We start from the raw sequence: 21,121 nt of genomic DNA, 5'->3' as shown, positions 1-21,121 counted from the left end.
ATTAGAATATTTTTTTGGCCCAATATTATCAGATTTGTTTTATTTTGGCACCAAACTTTTGAAGGGTTATCTTCGGTAAGCGCTACTTGGAGAATTCCATTTAAAATTTTTAATGCATCAAAAATAAAGTTTTGGCGTAGAGTATAACCTAATAAAAAATTGAGGGTTCGATAGAGAAATAGTCAAGAATTCATAGGCCAAAATATAAATTTTGCAATATTCAACCGACATCCGAAATGACAAAAATACCCTTGTCGGGCACATAAGATATGGTCCCGACTAAATCCCACGCCTGCCCCACCTCCCCCAAATCTCACGTTGTCCTCTTTCGTTTCCGCTTTCCATTAAAAAATAACTCAAAATTCGCACAAAATTCGCACAAAATTCAACCCCCCCACCGTCGATTCTCTCTCCGCCGCCGGAGTTATCACACCTTTCCTTAATCCTTCCTCCATCCAATTGCCTCGGGCACACATATCCAATTGCACAGTGCGAGTAACAGAATAAGGCGTAGCGCCAAAATTGGAGCCCTACAATGGGGGTGGATTACTACAACATCCTCAAAGTCAACCGCCACGCCAGTGTCGAAGATTTGAAGCGAGCATACCGCCGCTTGGCGATGATTTGGCATCCCGATAAGAATGCGAACAAGCAGGAAGCCGAGGCCAAATTCAAGCAGATTTCCGAGGCCTACGATGTCCTCAGCGACCCGCAGAAGCGCCAGATCTACGACCTATACGGCGAGGAGGGGCTCAAATCGGGGCAATGCCCGCCTCCGCCGCGCAGTACGCGGGCCAATAATAACCAGGGGTTTCAGTACAATAACCATCAGCAGCACCCCAACCCTAATTTCAGATTTAATCCAAGGAATGCGGATGATATTTATGCCGAGTTTTTTGGGGAGAGCAGTAATGGGAATGCCGGCGCTGGTGGAAGTACTAGTAGTAGTAGTGGTGCCGGTAGGAGAGATCCGTTCTTTAGAAGCACGACGATGAATGGTGGGGCTAGGGAGACTTCGGGGGGTGGTGGATTGAGGAAGGCGTCGCCTGTGGAGAATGCGCTCATGTGTAGCTTGGATGAGTTGTATACTGGCTCCACGAGGAAGATGAAGATTTCAAGACATGTTCTTGATTCTCATGGGTATGTGCATTTGTTTAAATTTAATATCGGTTATCCAGTTATTAGAATTGTTATGTTAGAAAAGTCTTGCTTAAATTAAATAAATTTAGATGTGCACTGAGGTTGAGTGGCTCGATTGAGAGTGCATTAGTTTCACTTACAATTGTCTGTGTATTGCGTATATCTGCTTGTGTTGCATTTATTTTAACCTATCTGCTCACCTAGAGCTGAAAATTTGTTACTGTAGCTTGCTTGACCCCTTAATTGCGATTGCGAAAAGTAGAACACTTACAGTTAATATCAATACTTGTCTGGACTCTGGCGAAATTGTGAACAGCATAAATATCACTTATTCTTTAACCTTTATTTACATTAGACTCTATGAACTTGATTCTCCATAATTAATTACATGTCTAGTTTTGTTTTATTTTCATTTGTTACATTCCCAGTCATGAAACCAGTTTTGCAACAATAAATTGTACTAGTGCCATTGTCACGTCTCAGGTTTCATTCCTTGTAAATCTTGGCTGTCACATTCTTGTATGCATTGGCATCATATTATTGGATCCTGTTGATAAATGAGTAGAACTTCTTTACTAGTGAAGGAGGCTTTTGAGATAACAACAGTAATAGGATTTGTTGAAGTGCTCGATGCATTTCGGAAACGTTGTTTGCTTTAAAACGCTAGGTGCAAGTAGCTTATGTATGATATTAAAGATAGAAAAATAGAAGAATTTTCAGTGGAAAATTAGACGGTTCTTTCTGTATTGGAAGATGTCGATTTGGTGTATTAATCCTTGCTCTTTTGGTGGTGGTGCTTTGGGAGGGGAGGGGGGGAGTAGTTGGGATTTATATTTACATAGGGCTCTCTCTTTAGAGTTGACAACCTATCCAGCATTTGTCATTTCACTTGGTGGTTGGCTTATGCTTTAAGATTCTCAAATCTATTTGCGTTAGATTTGCAAGATGAGATGGTGATTTGTGAATCTGTGATGAATTTCTGTTAGTTGTAATAGATGCCTTCACACTCTTGGAGAATACCTCAATGAATTTGATGACTCTTGTTTTCTGAATGCTGATTCTTGCCTAGCTCATCTTCAATTATCTGATGGCATGTGCTTTATACCCAATGCTGTTTTGTTTTTCTCTTTTGGGCTTCTTGTGGCTCAGTCCCCAGTAGTTTAGGTAGCATAACCATGTAGTAGCTGCACAGGTAATTTGAATGCAAATGAGTTGAGACATCATATATTTACAGTTCAAAGTATCTCCATTACATCCATGTGTTTGCAGAAGCAACTGAATTAATACTACAATGATGTTTGGCTCATTGCTATTCTAAAAATTCCTTATGGGTCGTTAGTATCTTTGTCATTGTTTCAGTTTTAAGATGTTGCTCATTTCTCTCTGAGAAAATTAATATAGATCTACTCCTAATGTCTGGTTGTTGTATCTTCTTCCTATCTTGTAGTAGGACTCGTATGTTGGATGAGATCCTGACTATTGACATAAAACCTGGTTGGAAGAAGGGCACGAAGATTACTTTCCCAGAGAAGGGCAATGAAGAACCTGGCGTGATTCCTGCAGATCTCATTTTCGTAGTAGATGAAAAACCTCACTCGGTTTATACAAGGGAAGGGAATGACTTGGTGGTGAAGCAGGAGATAACTCTCCTCGAGTCCCTCACCGGGAAGACTTTTGAGCTTACCACACTGGATGGCCGTACCCTAACAGTCCCTTTAACAGAGATTGTGAAACCTGGACATGAGATTTCTGTCCCTAATGAAGGGATGCCCGTCTCGAAGGATCCTAGGAAAAGAGGATGTCTGAAGATTCAAATTGACGTGAGATACCCCAAAAGGCTGACCGAAGCCCAAAAATATGAACTGAGGAGGGTTTTGGGAGGAAACTCGTGATATCATCTCCTAAATCATACGAGTCACACTATTAGTACAGGCAAATGGTGCAGTGTCCAGGTGTAAATACCGAAAGAGGTTGCTGCTACTGAAGTATGTGAATATTAGAAAGATGCTGAAAAATTTCTTCTCAACAGCTCCTCCATTCCATGCCTCTTACTGAAGTAAGCAGATACCAAGTATGAGTGTTGGTGGGATAAGAAGATGTTCTTCGCCATATATATCTCGGTATGATTATTCGTTTCTTGCTTATTTTTTTCCTCCTTGGAGGTTAATGGTTTTCTTTCTACTTGTGGACTAGATTTAATTGTGCTTATTAGCAGAGATGATTGAGATTTTTTGTTGCTGAACAGATCTAAGTTTCTTATATAGGGTATCATCCAGCTAATAAAAATTTGATCCATCTCTCTCTCTCTCTCTCTCTCTCTCTCACACACACACACACACTTGATATTTATATATCAGCACATTGATATGTCCCAACTCCCAAGAAAGAACTGCAGATAGAATTTGTGAAAGGGAGATCAAGTTATTACTGCCATCATTTAGTTGGGCTATCCCATTTCATGTCATTAACTTTCCTATCAAAAATGTTGTTAAGTAGGTGGGAAAAGAATGGTGGGTAGTTGAACAGATGAACTAAACAAGTTAAAAAATTAAAAGCTTTCATGGTCAGCTTGGACCATAGGTTTCTTGAAATTTTAAGATAATAGTTGATCTTATGCCTGAAAATTATACTTAATTCTTTTTATGAGTAGTATATTGCATTTATAACTTCCAACTAATTATCTTGGCCTACTTATTTTCTAGGAATTAAGCGCCCCTAAATTTGTGTAGCTACAAGTCCAGGCCCTAGGCATAGGCACACCGCCAGCCCATTTAATTTTCTTTTTATATTCTATCCGTCCTTGAAAATTCACTTATTTTTATTTTTGTCTGTCTCTAATAATTTGTTACGTTTTACTTTTACAATTTTTGGTAGTGGACTTGCATTCCACTAACTCATTTTCATTTATATTTTATTATAAATTATATATAAAAATATGATTCACATATTATTAACTTTTTCAATCCATTTTCCATTATATTTCTTAAAACTCATGCCGAGTTAAATAATGACAAAGTATAAGGGATGGTGGGAGTAGTTTTTTTTAATGAATCTTTATTTATTTTATTTGATTGGAGGATAAAAGACATCACAAATTCTTCGAAAACCTACTACGGGGTATTTGGATTTGGGTTCCCTATTCATTTTCTTTTCTTTATTTCTGTCCTTGGATTTGGGTTCCCTATTCATTTTCTCTTCTTTATTTCTGTCCAAAACTCAGTATAGATAGTTCAATTGAATCGTCTCATTTTTCACGTTGACTACTACAAATCAAATACTTATGCACGTAATGCTTATAGTGGCTCCAACTGTTGCAATAATGTTAATTTTTTAATGTTGCAATAATGCAAAATAAATACCGCTGACAACGAAAAACGGTTTCGATTAGAAGGTTGTGATGTCCTGAAATTAGTATGGCCCCAAATAGACAAAAAGTTATACGATAAGAAATAAAATTACGATAAAGAAAGGAATTAACATTCCATTTCTAGAAATAAGTCGAAAGTTAAGTCGAAAGTTAATTAACTTTTCTCGGCCCTTAAAAGAATTCACACAAAAAGAGAAAAGCTACACAAAGGCCTCTTTTGTTTTCCATTTCAAGGGATCTTTCATTTTAGTTAAATTCAAACTCCAACGTTACCATGGTTTCGTCAAATGTATATCGCGCCATAGAATGAAAGGTAAAAAGTTCTGAAACTACAAAATATTATTACGAGACTTTTGATATTTGAGATTTGATGATTATTGAATAGTTCAATGGGCACACGTAACACATTGGAATAGCTATCCTATTTACGTCTTTATAAAACATTAGAATATTATGATATCCTTCAACGTTCTAATTAATTACCACACGAAAACAAAGAGACATTTTGTATGAGTATAATGTGGCATAAATGCACGTATTAATGAAGCAACTATCGTACCAACTATACGTACCAAACATAAGTAGTTATTGTTAAATTCTAACCTATAAATTGAGTAGCCAACCAACCTTTAAATACTACTACTACTATATATGATTAGGGAGGAGATAAATAATACACCCACCCCACTAGCAAATTAGCAATAACAAAATTGGTACACCCTATATGTGTGGTTATTATGCTTCCACCATTTAGGAATAATTAAATAGTAGTACTAGTAATTAATAGCGTTGCAATAGGTATATTAGTCGTTAATTATTCAAGTATTTAAGCCGCCGGTATATGCAAGATAAGTAGGGGATGTTTTCTTCTTTTATTTTATTTTCCAATATGTTAGAAATATTACACATGAAATAATAACAACGGGTATATATATACCAACTAGGAGTATGTGTTTATTTAAACTAGTATCACGCCTGTGCTATGCACAAAAGCATAATAAATTTGAAACAAATCACATAATATAATTTGTAAACATTAAATCATGGAGTATGAAGATAAAAATCATCACAATAAAGCATTAAACACAATGAATAATTACTCATCATTTTTAAAACTTCTTTATACACTACATTAACTTTAAAATTAAAATCAATCTCACCATTATAAACTAAAACCTCAAATTCTTCACTCTTTAATAGAATTCGTAGGTAAAATAACTCGTTTGTCATCTTTAAAGCCGCCAAGCCTCACCTAAAACTACATTAAAATAAGGAACAAAATCAATTTGCAATGGATTTAAAGAGATAGAGAGAGAGTGTCGCGTGTTACTTTCAAAATTACCATGATCATCATATGGTACATAAAGACTAGCACAACTCGTTGAAGGACCTTCGCGACTGCACTCATTCGAATGAGCAGAATATTGAGTTTGTATCATCTCATCTACTATATCTAAGTCAGGAATTTCAGTTCCAATTGAGACATCTGCTTCATTTTCATTATTTCCCTGAGAAACCTCCTCACATGCTACATTATTATCTAAACAAAACAGCATTGTTCAATTGCATATTCAAACATTCAACACATCACACAATTCTCAGCAAAACAATCCCAGAAACAAAACAAAGAAATTGCAATATACATGCACCATCATCTGATCGTTCCTCCACCGATGCTCCAGCCATTTCCAGATCTCCATTTGCCTCCACAGAAGGCCAGCGTGCCAGTGGAAACGTCGCCCCAAAATGAGAGCCTTTCGTATAAAACACAAGAGAGTTTTCATCTTCTTCCATTTCCATGACCTCAACCATAGTGTATGTAAACATATTAAAACCTCTCACTCACTCCACTTAATCACACATGACTTAGTAAAACCTCCCACTCACTCCACTTAATCCCACATTTAATAGTCTTTAAATATATATATTTAATTTAATATAATTTTTTAAATTAAATGGTAATCTTGTAAATTTTTCAAAAACTCCACTTTTATATATTGTATAGATATTAAGTGATTTTATTATAATTTACCAACGAATTAACATATTTTGCTTTCTATTATACTTTACTACATTTAAAACCAGCAATTCACATGCCAATTTCCCTCAATTACTTCCATTCTCTTTTGCGATCTTATTTTTCCTTTCTTTCATTCCTTTTATTTTCGCTTGAGGGAAATTTTCTTTTTTGGGGAAATTGAAGTGATGGCACCATCAAATTGCCGTGTTACGGTCTAGTACGTACGGATGGTACTTTCAAAAGGCACATTTAATTTACTAGTACAAATATAAATAAGTATGACTGTGACACCCTCTAAAGAAGAATCAATCTTCAATTAGTGCAATTAGTATTGATTAACAGTTTATTTAGAATTTAATAAAAAATGTGTAATAATATTTTTTTCATGCAATGTTAGAAGTTAAAAAATAGTAAATTTAATAATTATACGAATTTTGATGGTTGTTCACATCTTAAGTTGAGCATTTGGTATAAAATTTTTATGCATACTTCATATGAAAAGTTAGGCTAACAAAACTTGAAAAGTTATCGATTTAACAATATTGGTGTTAGTAGTACTTCATCTTCTCTATTCTTTTTCTTACTTACGACACCGACTTATTGAAATCAACAAAATAAGTATGATAGTTGATGTTGTCTTTACCTAAAAGCAAAATGAGTTGATTGAATTTTTTTTTTCTCATGAGAGGAAAAATGAGTTGATTGATTAGGAAAGGAAACCTTTGTAAAATAAAACAAGCTAACCCTCTCCAATCACAAGAGCTTAACGTAAAATTAAAACGCACCATAAAAATTGATGGGACCTAGCTAATGCTTCATTCTTTTCAATTATCTCAATTTGAAATTTTGTACAAATTCAAACCAATCATCGAAACTATAATGTGATACTATCACAATTAATATAAGTTCATTAACTTACAGTACAAGTGAATTTTCACTTTTTGTTGCAGGTGGATTTGATTTATCACAAAATTCGTCGGTATTATTATTATAAGAAAAATTGTACTACTAATAACATCACTAATATTACAGTTTTGATTTTTCCTCTGAATGGAATCTCAAAAAAGCAGCTGAATAAAAGAGTAGTTAAAAAGCAAAAAAAGAATCTCTTTTTGCTTTTACATAATCTGTTATCTAGGTATTATTTTAATACTAGAATAATTAAAAGAAATGAACAGGTCATATATAAAACGTGATAACTTCATTTAAATAATACTCCGTATTAATGCTTTAAAAAAGTTGGAATCATTTTGGCTTTTACTATATGATGACAAGAAAAAGCACTCTGATAATGATTTTTGTTTTTAACATAAACACAAATTACATTAATGCAAAATAATTGGCGCTTAAACTTGGACACGTTTCAATTAATTAAAAACTAGTATAAGTCACTCACGGGCCACGGCTAAAATAGAAATATATAATCACTTTTCGATTAAACTAAAAATTAGTACTATAAATTAACTCACGACTAAATTAAAAATATATAATCACTTAAAATGGGGAGCACGTATATATGCCTATTGTACATCTATCTGGAATTAATTAGGTCACCTTTTTTTTAAATATTTAATATTCCTACTAATTTTAGAAGTTGATTAGGTAAGATACTAAATCATCGGAGCTGAATCTAATCGATTAGTCTAGATCACGAGAAAAGAACACTTATTAAAAGCCAAAAATGAATGTTTATCTTTAGGTTTAGTTGTAAAAAAAAAAAAAACTAAACTTGGACCAAATTATGCTGTCGATGCATTTTATAATTTATATGCTTTCAACATAAACTATTTTTGTTCTGAGTAACTTGCACTTTAATCGGGGTATTTAAAAAGTATTAACCAGAATCAGTGATATTTTATTTAGAAAAAAAAATTAAAAAAGTCAACACTTGGTCGTTTTATTTCATATAAATATTGAAGAAAAATGAAAGATCTTCATTTAGCGAATCTTGTTTTAAAAAATTCGAACAAGAAAATTTATCTTTATCAACATAAAATTCTCAATTCCTTTTGTATCAACAATTTCTCAATTCCTTTTGTATCAACAATTTCTTGATTTTTCCTCTGAATGGAATAATTTCTCACAAAGAAGATGCAATCGCCAACCAAACAACACGGCTTAAAATTTTATTTCTCAACTATTTTTTTTCTTCTTACATTTTGGAGTGCTTACCACACTACAAAACAACATGGTTCCCATAAATCAGGCATCCTTTTCTAGCATAAAAATCAAACCTTTAAAAATATGTTGGTATGAATTGATGTAATCATTCAAACACACAACACCCAGAGTGAGGGAGAGAGAGAATTGCCATGTCTTAGTTAAGACTTAAGACTAATTTCGTCTCTAGTGGTTAAAGAGAGATGTGGACACCAGTTTAATAATTGCAACTCACAAATAATTTACGATTTTATGGAGTTATTGCAAAAGGGAAATTTTTGAAAAGAAGAATGCATATGGATGGATGTATATCTATATCGTGGTGAAGGAAATTAGTAGGGCTGCGTGCCCATGTGCAGTTGGCTTTACCGCTGCTTCTATATTTTCATAAAATCAAAAAGATTCAATCTTTACACTCCAACTCATTCTTGCACCAGAAAGTAATTAAATTCAAGAAAAAAACACATCGAAAGTGTTTATCTTATTCCAATCAAATTCTTTCTGTATTAAAATAAGTAAGGTACAAATATTGATGCTTGATGGTTCAAGTACCTAAAAGCTAATCCACCAAAACAAAGAAATTGATAAAAGAATTTTTTTTTTTCTCATTTTTCAAAACAAGAGTCCCTTTTTTTAACATACTGCCATATAAATAATGAGAAATGCAAAAGACAAAGGTTATGCTCTACAGTCTGCTGTAACGTTTCATTAGTTATAGATTATAGATTTGGTGTTGGTGGGTGAGCGTCATTGTTTCTTTTGAAATCTTGTTTGCTTATTCTGCTCAAGTCTGAGTTGTTTTGTTTTTCACCTGGGGCTGCTTCACAATTTCTTTACAACTCGAACAAATTTGCAGCTGCATCAACAGGCCTCTTGTTCATGTTGGTTCTTCGATAGTTGTTGATCTGCAAGAGGGTTTTTGGTTAAAGTTCAGAGTTTTCAGCTTTTGAAGATGGGGGAGAAGCCTGAAGTTCTTGATGCTGTGTTGAAGGAGACTGTGGATTTGGTAATGGATCTGATGATTGGGATTCAAGTTTTTCGTGATTGTTGGGTGTGTGCCAGCTTCTTTTGTTTTGCTTCAAGTTGTGGGCTGATGGTTTGTGTCTGTTTTCAGGAGAACATACCCATTGAGGAAGTGTTTGAGAATCTAAGATGCACAAAAGCAGGTCTTACAACCCAGGCTGCTGAGGAAAGATTGGTCATTTTTGGACACAACAAGCTTGAGGAGAAGAAGGTTTTTTCAATTCTGATTTTGTTATATGACTCTTTCTTTCTTTATTTCATTTCCTACTTTTAAGTGCTTTGTGTAATGTGCTTCACGAAATCATTTGCGTCTTAACTCATCTTTAACCTCTTTTGTTTTCCTCCATTTTCGGCTCTTCAGCTCTAAATGAGATACTGCTTGATGTTTATTAAGTGTAAATCTTGACTATTGGTGTTTCACTCTTTTCATTTGAATCACTGGAATTTTTTGCTTGTTTCATTATCTAAAATCCACTACTCTCTTATTGTCTCAGGAAAGCAAATTACTTAAGTTTTTGGGGTTTATGTGGAACCCTCTTTCATGGGTCATGGAAGCTGCTGCAATAATGGCCATTGCTCTTGCAAATGGTGGAGTAAGGACTCGATTTCTACCTAGTTTGTTTTTCTATTTCCTTTTTTCTGGAGAGAAATTTTGATCTTTGATTTCATATTGGCAGGGCAAGCCTCCGGATTGGCAGGACTTTGTGGGTATCATCACATTGCTTGTGATAAACTCAACAATCAGTTTTCTCGAGGAAAACAATGCTGGAAATGCAGCAGCTGCTCTCATGGCCCGTCTTGCTCCGAAAGCCAAAGTTAGTTTTGTCTTGTTTTAGGTTTCCTGATGTATTTTTGGAGACCCATCTCATCAGTTGTGGTTGTGAAGGTCCTAAGAGATGAAAGGTGGAGCGAGGAGGAGGCGTCCATATTAGTGCCTGGTGATATCATCAGCATTAAACTGGGAGATATCGTTCCTGCTGATGCTCGTTTGCTTGATGGCGATCCACTTAAAATTGACCAGGTGTGTGGCCTGTCTTCGTGTGCATTTATGCTGAGATAGTCTTTTGTTCTTTAACTGAATTCATGATTTGATTGTACAGTCTGCTTTGACGGGCGAGTCCCTTCCTGTGACAAAGGGGCCAGGGGACGGCGTCTACTCTGGCTCCACCTGCAAACAGGGAGAGATCGAGGCTGTTGTTATTGCCACTGGAGTTCACACCTTTTTTGGGAAGGCAGCACACCTTGTTGATTCTACTAATCAAGTCGGGCACTTCCAGAAGGTTTTGACTGCAATTGGAAACTTTTGCATATGCTCTATTGCCGTGGGGATGATTATAGAGATCATCGTTATGTACCCTATTCAACATAGGAAATACCGTCCTGGAATTGACAATCTTCTGGTGCTGCTCATTGGAGGAATTCCAATTGCCATGCCTACTGTTCTTTCAGTTACAATGGCCATTGGCTCTCATCGTTTGGCTCAGCAGGTGGGCTTTATTCTTATCAGAACGTTGGTTAAATGCTTCTCTGGTGATTGCAGTATGTAACCGGGTATTTGTCCGTGCAGGGAGCTATCACAAAGAGAATGACTGCCATAGAGGAGATGGCCGGCATGGATGTTCTTTGCAGTGATAAGACAGGGACTCTGACATTGAATAAGCTTACTGTTGACAAGAATCTTATTGAGGTCAGAGATTCATCATTCTCTCACAAGTATGCCTTTGTTACTCCGTGTTAAGGAGATTGAAATTTTGGTCCCCTCTCAACTCTTGTGCATAGGTTTTTGCCAAAGGCGTTGATGCAGATATGGTTGTTCTAATGGCTGCTCGAGCATCTAGAACAGAAAATCAAGATGCAATTGATGCAGCTATAGTTGGAATGTTGGCTGACCCAAAAGAGGTATTTTCACTCTTTGTGATGTCATATAATGGAAAATACTGGTTTCAATGTTTCTGGAAGTTACTTAAACGGTTCAATGAACAGGCACGTGCTGGAGTTCGTGAGGTACATTTCCTTCCTTTTAACCCCACTGACAAACGGACTGCATTGACTTACATAGATGGTGAAGGAAAATGGCACAGGGTCAGTAAAGGTGCACCGGAGCAGGTATAGTCCTTAGTCTTAGTTATGGTATTTTATTTTATTTTATTTTATTTTTTTAATAATGGTAATGCTAATTGTCGCATGCAATGTGCCTCCAGATTCTAAACCTTGCACACAACAAGTCTGAGATAGAGCGAAGGGTTCATACTGTGATCGACAAGTTTGCTGAGCGAGGCTTGAGATCGCTTGCAGTAGCATACCAGGTATGTATATGCATTCATTCTTTTTGTATAGTGTATGGAATTGCCTCTTTTTATTATATTTCATTTACTGTAGCTTGAGGTGCAACCGCTTCTCGTTCTTGCAGGAAGTTCCAGAAGGAACCAAGGAGAGTCCTGGAGGCCCATGGCAGTTCATTGGTCTCATGCCTCTCTTCGATCCACCCAGGCATGACAGTGCAGAAACTATAAGGCGGGCTCTAAATCTTGGAGTGAATGTTAAGATGATAACCGGTAAAACTCTTATTGCAACTTAGAAATTTTTTGTTCAATTCTGGGTTATATTCACAATGCAATGCTGAGGATCCGATGACAAGACTATCATCAAGTTGTGGTTGTCTGATAGTTTGTTCCGTGGCTATCTTTCTACTTGAAGTTAATGTTATGAACATGGTGTTTTCTTGAATTATAATGGCTTGATGATATGGTTTGACAGGGGATCAGCTTGCGATAGGAAAGGAAACCGGACGTAGGCTGGGGATGGGAACTAACATGTATCCTTCGTCAGCTTTGCTGGGACAGAACAAAGATGAATCAATTGCCTCTCTACCAATTGATGAACTCATAGAGAAAGCTGACGGTTTTGCTGGTGTCTTCCCTGGTAATATTTTTTCTTGTTTATTCATCATATCAAATATACCCAATTTTGAATGTGGAATCTTGCAAAGTGGGACTAAGAAATGCATTCCTCAATTTTCGTGTATTTAATACTGATTTTGGATGTTGGCCAGAACACAAATATGAAATAGTGAAGCGGCTGCAAGCCAGGAAGCATATATGTGGAATGACTGGAGATGGAGTCAACGATGCTCCTGCTCTGAAGAAGGCTGACATTGGAATTGCTGTTGCTGATGCGACTGATGCAGCTCGCAGTGCTTCTGATATTGTACTCACAGAACCTGGCCTCAGTGTCATTATTAGCGCTGTTTTAACTAGTCGGGCAATCTTCCAAAGGATGAAAAACTACACGGTACTACCTATTCTCTACATCCTAACCCTTGATGTCAAAGTTATGACTTACATTGTAAAGAACCATCCTGTTTTGTGTGCTATTCTAACCTGCTTAGGTTATAAATTAGCTCATTCACGTTCCGCTTTTTGTCCTTTCAGATTTATGCTGTTTCTATAACAATCCGTATTGTGGTATGTATAGTATTCGTCATTCTTCTTTTGTTAGATTCCTTCCTTCCATTTTAAAAAAAATCTTAATGTTTTGTCTGTTTCCTTTTCGTTGTTGCTGTGTATCAGCTCGGCTTCATGTTGTTAGCTCTGATATGGGAATTCGACTTTCCTCCTTTTATGGTGCTTATCATTGCAATTCTCAACGATGGTTTGCTCTTTCCCCCCTCTCTTTCTACACGCACACACGCCTATTTTTAGTGCTTCTCTTGACATTTTTCCCGCAACGCTTATGGTGAAGGTACGATCATGACCATATCGAAAGATAGAGTGAAACCATCGCCTCTTCCAGACAGCTGGAAGCTTTCTGAGATTTTCGCAACTGGAGTCATCCTAGGTGGTTACTTGGCAATGATGACAGTCATATTCTTTTGGGCAGCATATAAAACAGATTTCTTTCCGGTACGCTGATCTTGCTCTATGAAGCTATTCTTCGGAACTATTCTTTTACTATCGGGCTGCCATCCATTCATCTGTTACTAAGACTGTTACAAATGTTTGTGAACTCATATATAGCCACTTCAAATTACGCCATTTCATTCGAAAGTTGTTTACGTTTTTCTGATGACAATGTTCCGTACGAATACAATTGTGTTTGAAATTGTTGTTCGTGCCAGAGAGTATTTGGCGTGTCGACCCTGGAGAAGACTGCACATGACGACTTCAGAAAGCTCGCCTCAGCAATATACCTTCAAGTGAGCACTATCAGTCAGGCTCTCATATTCGTCACAAGATCCCGAAACTGGTCATATGTTGAGCGTCCCGGCTTGTTGCTCGTAGCTGCATTCGTGGTTGCACAACTGGTTAGCAAAAACTCCTTCACTGCCAAATCAGTATGAATCTCTCATCCAAACACCTCTTGATTTTCGTACTAATCCAAAACAGGTTGCCACTTTGATCGCTGTCTATGCAAACTGGAGCTTCGCAGCGATTGAAGGGATTGGGTGGGGCTGGGCAGGGGTGATCTGGCTTTACAACATCATCTTCTACATCCCGCTCGATATCATCAAATTCTTGACCCGCTACGCTCTAAGTGGAAGGGCTTGGGATCTCGTTCTTGAGCAGAGGGTGAGGAGTCTGCATACCACCTGTGTTCTTGGTTGATTTTTCACTTTCTAATTGGATTTTTTCTCCATTGCAGATTGCTTTCACGAGGAAGAAGGATTTCGGGAAAGAGCAACGTGAGCTCCAATGGGCGCATGCGCAGAGGACCCTCCACGGCCTGCAAGTACCCGACACCAAACTGTTCAGCGAAACCAACAACTTCTCCGAACTCAATCAGTTGGCTGAGGAAGCAAAGAGGAGAGCTGAGATTGCTAGGTAATAAATTATTCTCTACAAAGTAAAAGACATTCTCAACAAGCTGAAATTCTCGGTTCTCATACGATGTAACGCTGTTTGCAGGTTAAGGGAGCTGCATACGCTGAAAGGCCACGTCGAATCTGTCGTGAGGTTGAAGGGTCTCGACATAGAGACGATCCAGCAAGCGTACACTGTATGAGAAGATGCTGCATTTGCACTAGTGTACTTTTCCTTGTAATATTTAAGTTGCTACTTTTAGAATTGAATGTTCATACAAAACATGAAACAGATTTAGTTTTTGTGTTTTTGTTTCCAAAATCTGTTTTTGAGGCACTGATAGAAACATGCAACATTGCTGTCTGTGTACATGGTAATAACATAGTAGGGAAATTCATCACTTTCTTTCGTTTCTTCCTATTTTCTCTATATTTATAAATAATTGTTTTGGTCCAAATAATCTCATATTGGATAATCAGTGGAGTACATATGCAAGCAATATATAAGTGCAGCTAGGATGAGGCCTTTTGTGAAGTGTCCTAAAATTGTGAAAACTTCGCCCAAAATGGACAATATCATATTAATGTGAGTTCTGGTGTGCATTGCCGAACTCAATCAGGCAGAATGATGATCGAGTTTGTTCGGAGAAACTAGGGCTACGTCATGATCGTCGGTGGTCTTGTACCGATACCAATTTGCGCAGACGAGAAAGTAGCAGAAATTGAAACAACACAAGACAGCAACAAGGTAGTAGAAGTAATCGAGCCTCCCTTGGTTCAAATCCTCGGGCAGCCAGTTCCCGCCCGAATCCCCGGCCGTCATCCGATGCACGGTGGAGATGAGGAAGCTGTAGGTGTAATTCGACGCCGCGCTGCCAAGGAAGAAAAAAGCGCCGGCGACGCTCCTCATATTCTCCGGGAACTGCTTGTAGTAGAACTCCAGCTGCCCGATGGCGTTGAGCGCCTCCGCGAGGCCGCCCAGCGCCAGCTGCGGCACCAGCCACATCGCCGACATAGGCGACACGCTGCCGCCGATACGGAGGGCGGCGGCGCGGCGGCGCTCCTCGACGAGGGCGGCGACGACGGACTCGACGATGGTGAGGAAGAGGCCGGCGCCGATGCGGTGGAGGACGGTGACGCGGCCGTTGAGGCGGCGCAGGAGGCGGTCGGAGAGGGGGACCCAGAGGGTGATGGTGAGCATGGCGAAGATGACGTAGGAACCGGCCGGGATGTGGAAGGAGGTGGAGCCGAGACGGCGGTCGGATTGGAGGGCTTGGAAGACGAGGTACTGCTGTTGGGCGCCAATGTGGTAGAGGACGGCAGTGAGGGAGACGGGGATGACGCGGAGGATGCATTTCGCTTCTTCGACTTGCTGCATGCTGCATAGTCGCCATGGATTTGCTGGTGTTCCTTCGGGGTTTATCTTGTCTTCCTCACTTATGATTGCAGCTTTGTCCAGGAATCTGAACGTACAATCAGTTGGTAAGACGCTTCTCATTGATCCTTTTTAAAATAAAAGAATATATTTAGACATATTATCACTACCAATCTTCATATTAGCAGCTAAGGTTTCAAAACTAAACACTAGGAGTAATATGCTATCAATCTTTGTCCCGTAACTAACTTAATGGAGTAAGACAGTAGTGAATAGGTGTTTTTATTTTTTAACATTAATTCGTGGTAGGATGTTGGTGGAGAGGTGAGTTTTCTCTATGCTTAATTATATTCGAAGTATAATATAATGAGATTTAGAGTGATGGGCCATTTGCAATGTTGGATGTTTAGAAAACCATATTTTAATTGGTGAAGTTTCCAAATAATGATTGGAGGGCGGCGACTAATATGGAGTAATACATGTATTGGGACACTTTTTGACATAAATAGACCAATATGAGACAAGGTTAGGAGATTTGTAATGATATTAACGTAATTATATGAAATACAAATTAATGCTGTTATCTTTGAAACAATGGTATTTAGTGGCGCACTCGGCACTTCCCTTGTAAATATGTAGGATGAAGTATATGTTTTCTCTCCTTCATTTATTGGGGGAGTTGGAGGAGTTCATATACTTCCCCTAAAAAAAATTTAAGTGGGCCAACAAAAAAAGGAAAATAAAAAATTGAAACATGTTTTTTTAATTACTTTAGAGAAATATCTAGCCAGTTGTGCTTGCATATAGCAAAGTCAATTGCAATAATGCATGATGTGCTGTGACCATGAGACTATGAGCTAATTAGTTTGTTCAATTGGTCATACAATACAAGTATAGAGTATTATATATTGATGGAAGAGAGATTTTATATTCAAATGGAGCTTCCCCAAACTCCATTACAAATAAATACTCCTGCTTAACAATTAATGGTTGTTATAGTAGCACCAAACACATTAAAGATGAGTTAGTTAGTTTATAGTACACTTTCACATTCACCATTTTATAAGTACAAAATGCACTTACGACTTTTACACCATTTTCCACTTAAATCAGACTAGCTCTTTATTGGCTTGTCACTATACTATAATTCATTTACATTAATAATGATTAAGTTCATTACACTCAATTGTATATGTGCCCTTCATTACTATACTATTACTTGAAGATATGAAATCAGCATCGAAATGCGGATAAAATTAAGTAAGAATTAAAAGAATGAAGACAAATTAAAAAGGAATATAACGGTCATTAGACCTAATAAACTACTATACTTTTAGTTAAACTGATCAGAATTGCATACTTCATCCCATATTTTAATTATTTCGATTATATTCCCATCAATTCCTATCTCCACTGATTTAATCTTGTCACAACTAATTAAAAATTTAGCTTCAATTAAAACTTAAATTACCTGAATTGATCAGTGTAGGGCAGCTTAGAATTGAGAGACTTAGGCGGTGTATATCTGAACAAGCTGATCCACGGCTGCTCCGGCGAAGCCAGCCGCCTCTTCTTGGCGGCGGCCACCGCCACCTGAACCAAGCTGGTAATCGGACTCCCCTCCGGCAGCACCTTCACATACATGTTCGACGCCACGAAATACAAAAAACACGACAGAAACATGAAGATCGCCGGAATCGCCAGCCCGATCGACCAGCTCACGTTCGACTGCACGTAGACGACGAGCGTCACCGACACGATCTCCGCAAACGTCACCGTGAAATAGTACCAGTTGAAGAAGCTGTCCACTCCCCTCTTCCCGGACTCCGTCTTCGGATTGAACTGATCGGCCCCGAACGCCAGGTTGCACGGCCTGATTCCGCCCGCGCCGACCACCATCAGCCCGAACCCGAGCAGCAGGAAAGCCAGCTGCCCGGCGTCTGCCCCCACACACCCACTGCCACCTGGCTGGTCGCAGTGTGGTGGGTGGAGATTCTGGAACACTGCTGTGAGGCTGACCACCAACAAGCCCTGCACAAACAAACAGTATCCCAGTAAAGTAAAGAGAGAACTGAAACCACTATATAATTCTGATGCACAGACAAACAGTTTCCTAGTAAAGAGAGAACTGAAACTATTGGAGATTGAGTACGCACGAGAAAGGAGGCGATGGAGCCGTATCCGAGGGTCTTGTAGCGGCCGAGGTAGGTGTCGCTGAGGTAGGCTCCGACTAAGGTGGCGAGGTTGGTGGTGCCGTTGAAGATGTTGATGAGTGAAGTTGCGGAAACGCGTTTCATGTTGAACACTGTGGTGAGATACACTTGTAGGTTTGACAGTGTGCCGATTGCTCCCAATTTTTCGAAGGTTTCATTTCCTGCAGGTGTAGTATGTTATGTAAATCAAGAAATTTTATATGTACATTTTTGGTTAGGGGATTTACCGATGACGAAGGGCATGACTTTGAGGCCTCTGTAGTTGATCTCAGGCTCATCGTCGTGGTCGAATTTTGGAGATGATGATTTCATATGTGCTTCTCGGGTTTCTTCCTCTTTCTTCTCCATTTCTTTTGAAAAGAGTTGAGATATAGTAGTCGAGTTAGTTTGAAGAGGATGATGCACTAATATATATACATGGTGTTTAATTTCATTTCAACTTTTGATTGTGTTCTTCTATGGCATGTAAATGTATGGAGATTGGAGGATGTAGCTGGATTATTAATAATGAAGTGATTTTTCAATGATTGTTGTTGGTCAACGAAGTTGGATGATCACTCCATTATTCTAAGTTTTCATTTTGTTAGTACTTACTATTTAGTACTTTATTTATGGGAAAACAAGGTTAATTTTATTGATCACTACATTACACTTTGATTTTGGTATTAGTACTAGTTAATATATAAAAAATATATTCATGATTGCCGTTATACTACTATTGAAATATAAATTGATTCTATTAATAAACTATTAATTTAATTATAACATATTAAAGGGTTTCGTTAATGTGATCTACTTTACATGACAAATTAAGTTGAGGCATCACAAGATTAACCTATGTGTGATATAATACTAAAATTGATCATATGATATGTAGAGTATGTACCATACATATGTAATTCTAGAAAAAAACATACTCCCTCCGTCCCACAAAGATTATCCCATTTTTCTATTTCCGTCCGTCCTATAAAGTTTGTCCAATTTCACTTTTTACCATTTTTGGTAGTGAACCTCATAATCCACTAACTCATCCATACTCACACTTTATTATAAAACTAATATTTTAAAAATAGGACTCACATCACCAACTTTTTCAACCCACTTTCCATTACATTTCTTAAAACTCGTGCCGGATCAAAGTGGGACTATCTTTGTGGGACGGAGGGAGTATAAACCGATTTCATGCATTTATTTGTAGATTATACTCCCTCCGTCCCCGATTAAGAGTCACATTTTGACCGGACACGGGTTTTAAGAAATGTAAAGAAAAGTTAGTTGAAAAAATTAGTGGAATATGAGACCCACTTTTGTATATTGGTTTTATAATAAAATGTGAGTGAAGTGAGTTAGTGGAATGTGGGACGTACTTACCATTTATGGTAAAAATGAAGTGTGACTCTTAATTGGGACGGACCGAAATGGAAAAGTGTGACTCTTAATCGGGGACGGAGGGAGTATAATATACTACCATGCACAATTCCCCCCGTCCCTGAAAATGTGTCACTTATTTCATTTTTCGTTCGTCCCTAAAAATTTGTCACCTTTCACTTTTACCATTTTGGTTAGTTGACCTTACATTCCACTAACTCATTTCCCCTCACATTTTATTTTAAAACTAATACTCCTATAAAAGTAGGATACACTTGTCACTAACTTTTTCAACTCACTTTCTATTACATTTTTTAAAACTTGTGCTGAGTCAATGGTGACGAATTTCAGGGGACGGAGGGAGTATTTGTTTGTACGTGCTTTAACAATTAGTTCTAGTACTAAGACAAATTCGGAAGGAATGAAACGAAATAAAGTATGCATATATATAATAATTAATTAGTTGCGTCGAGTTAGTTTCAATCAATGTTTTAAAAATTGGATCGGCCGGTGAACCGTTGAGGCTACTGGTTCACGGTTCAATCGGTCCAACCGGTTCAATGACTGGTCGAACCGTTTTACCTTGCAAATATATATAATTAAATATATCCTTACAAAGTATATTAAATTTAATGAGTAATAAATTATAGTAATTAGTACTAATATATAACAAAAACATGTACTATTAAACTTTGTATATAAATTAAATATGAAGAGCATTTAAAATAAGTGAATGATAAAACTTAAATAATAACTAAATACATAAATTATTAATTAGAATAACTAAAAAAGTACAATATTTTCATATATAAATAAATAAAATTTATATTAATTCAAAAATGTTTATGTGGTGAAATAATATTATAGACAATATATAAAAATAAACATGAATTTTTAGTTAATTTGGATAAATATATACTATATTAGTATTATTAGTTAATACATAAATTAAACATGATTTATTAATAAGTTTGGAGTATTATTTAGTAAATATGGAGTAATAAACTATGTTAATAATATATATACTACAATATTAAATCTTAGGTAAAATCTATTATTTATATACATTATACAAATAAAAGTAAAATTTAGTGAGGGATAGTTAATATTAAGCATATCACAACTAATAGTAATATTAAAAGTATAAAATTAAACACAAATTATTAAAAGTATAAAATTAAACACAAATTATTAATTTGTGTGGACAAAAAATTACAGGCTTAATGTATAACAATAATTAATGCTCATAATATTTCATTCAAGTACATGTGGTGGAGTGGTAGAGATGTTGATCTCTTGACTCATAGGTCATGAGTTCAACTCCCACCAAACTCTAATTTTACAAAAATTTTAAAAATCTAGAAAACCGGTTTCCGGTTTTCGGCCGGACCGTCCGGCGGTTTGATGCGCTACTGGTTTTATAGTGCAAACCGGACCGGACTACGTATCGGTTCGCAGTCCGACCGGTCGAAACGGCCGGTCCGATCCGATTTTTAAAACACTGGTTTCAATATTAAATTTTACAAATTAATGAAGGAATAAGTAGATATGACCTGCGTAATCGTGACTTATTTGTCCCCTAGTTTTTAATCTTGGAAGTTTGAAAAATAAGAACATGATCAATCATGTCGGGTGCACTAACTGTGGAAATTAAGAT

General features: G+C 37.1%; 3 protein-coding genes across 3 annotated transcripts; 2 read left to right on the top strand and 1 right to left on the bottom strand.

Moving 5' to 3' along the window:
• Positions 1–300: 300 nt before the first annotated feature.
• Positions 301–3,435, top strand: LOC125202250 (uncharacterized). Its single transcript, XM_048100617.2, has 2 exons — positions 301–1,140; positions 2,588–3,435. The coding sequence occupies exons 1-2, from the start codon at positions 536–538 to the stop codon at positions 3,030–3,032; spliced, it is 1,050 nt and encodes a 349-aa protein (XP_047956574.1). The 5' UTR covers positions 301–535; the 3' UTR covers positions 3,033–3,435.
• Positions 3,436–9,370: 5,935 nt separating this feature from the next.
• On the top strand, positions 9,371–14,909 carry LOC125193874 (plasma membrane ATPase 3). Its single transcript, XM_089065467.1, has 20 exons — positions 9,371–9,693; positions 9,802–9,921; positions 10,205–10,303; positions 10,388–10,525; positions 10,597–10,731; positions 10,811–11,197; positions 11,278–11,397; positions 11,490–11,609; positions 11,694–11,816; positions 11,912–12,016; positions 12,121–12,265; positions 12,468–12,632; positions 12,763–13,001; positions 13,142–13,174; positions 13,280–13,361; positions 13,452–13,612; positions 13,828–14,013; positions 14,096–14,278; positions 14,352–14,530; positions 14,615–14,909. The coding sequence occupies exons 1-20, from the start codon at positions 9,640–9,642 to the stop codon at positions 14,709–14,711; spliced, it is 2,871 nt and encodes a 956-aa protein (XP_088921593.1). The 5' UTR covers positions 9,371–9,639; the 3' UTR covers positions 14,712–14,909.
• A 103-nt stretch (positions 14,910–15,012) lies between these two features.
• LOC125202646 (protein NRT1/ PTR FAMILY 2.11-like) lies at positions 15,013–18,562 on the bottom strand. Its single transcript, XM_089065468.1, has 4 exons — positions 18,324–18,562; positions 18,040–18,257; positions 17,355–17,914; positions 15,013–15,971 (listed from the first exon to the last, which is right to left on the bottom strand). The coding sequence occupies exons 1-4, from the start codon at positions 18,442–18,444 to the stop codon at positions 15,125–15,127; spliced, it is 1,746 nt and encodes a 581-aa protein (XP_088921594.1). The 5' UTR covers positions 18,445–18,562; the 3' UTR covers positions 15,013–15,124.
• Between the last annotated feature and the right edge of the window lie 2,559 nt (positions 18,563–21,121).

The sequence above is a fragment of the Salvia hispanica genome, chromosome 2, assembly GCF_029641045.1.
Source record: "Salvia hispanica isolate PSC_SH4W2 chromosome 2, Shi_PSC_v1, whole genome shotgun sequence".
NCBI classification, from domain to species: domain Eukaryota; kingdom Viridiplantae; phylum Streptophyta; class Magnoliopsida; order Lamiales; family Lamiaceae; genus Salvia; species Salvia hispanica.
Note: the sequence above shows the minus strand (reverse complement) of the source record. Positions and strands in the feature narration are given on the sequence as shown.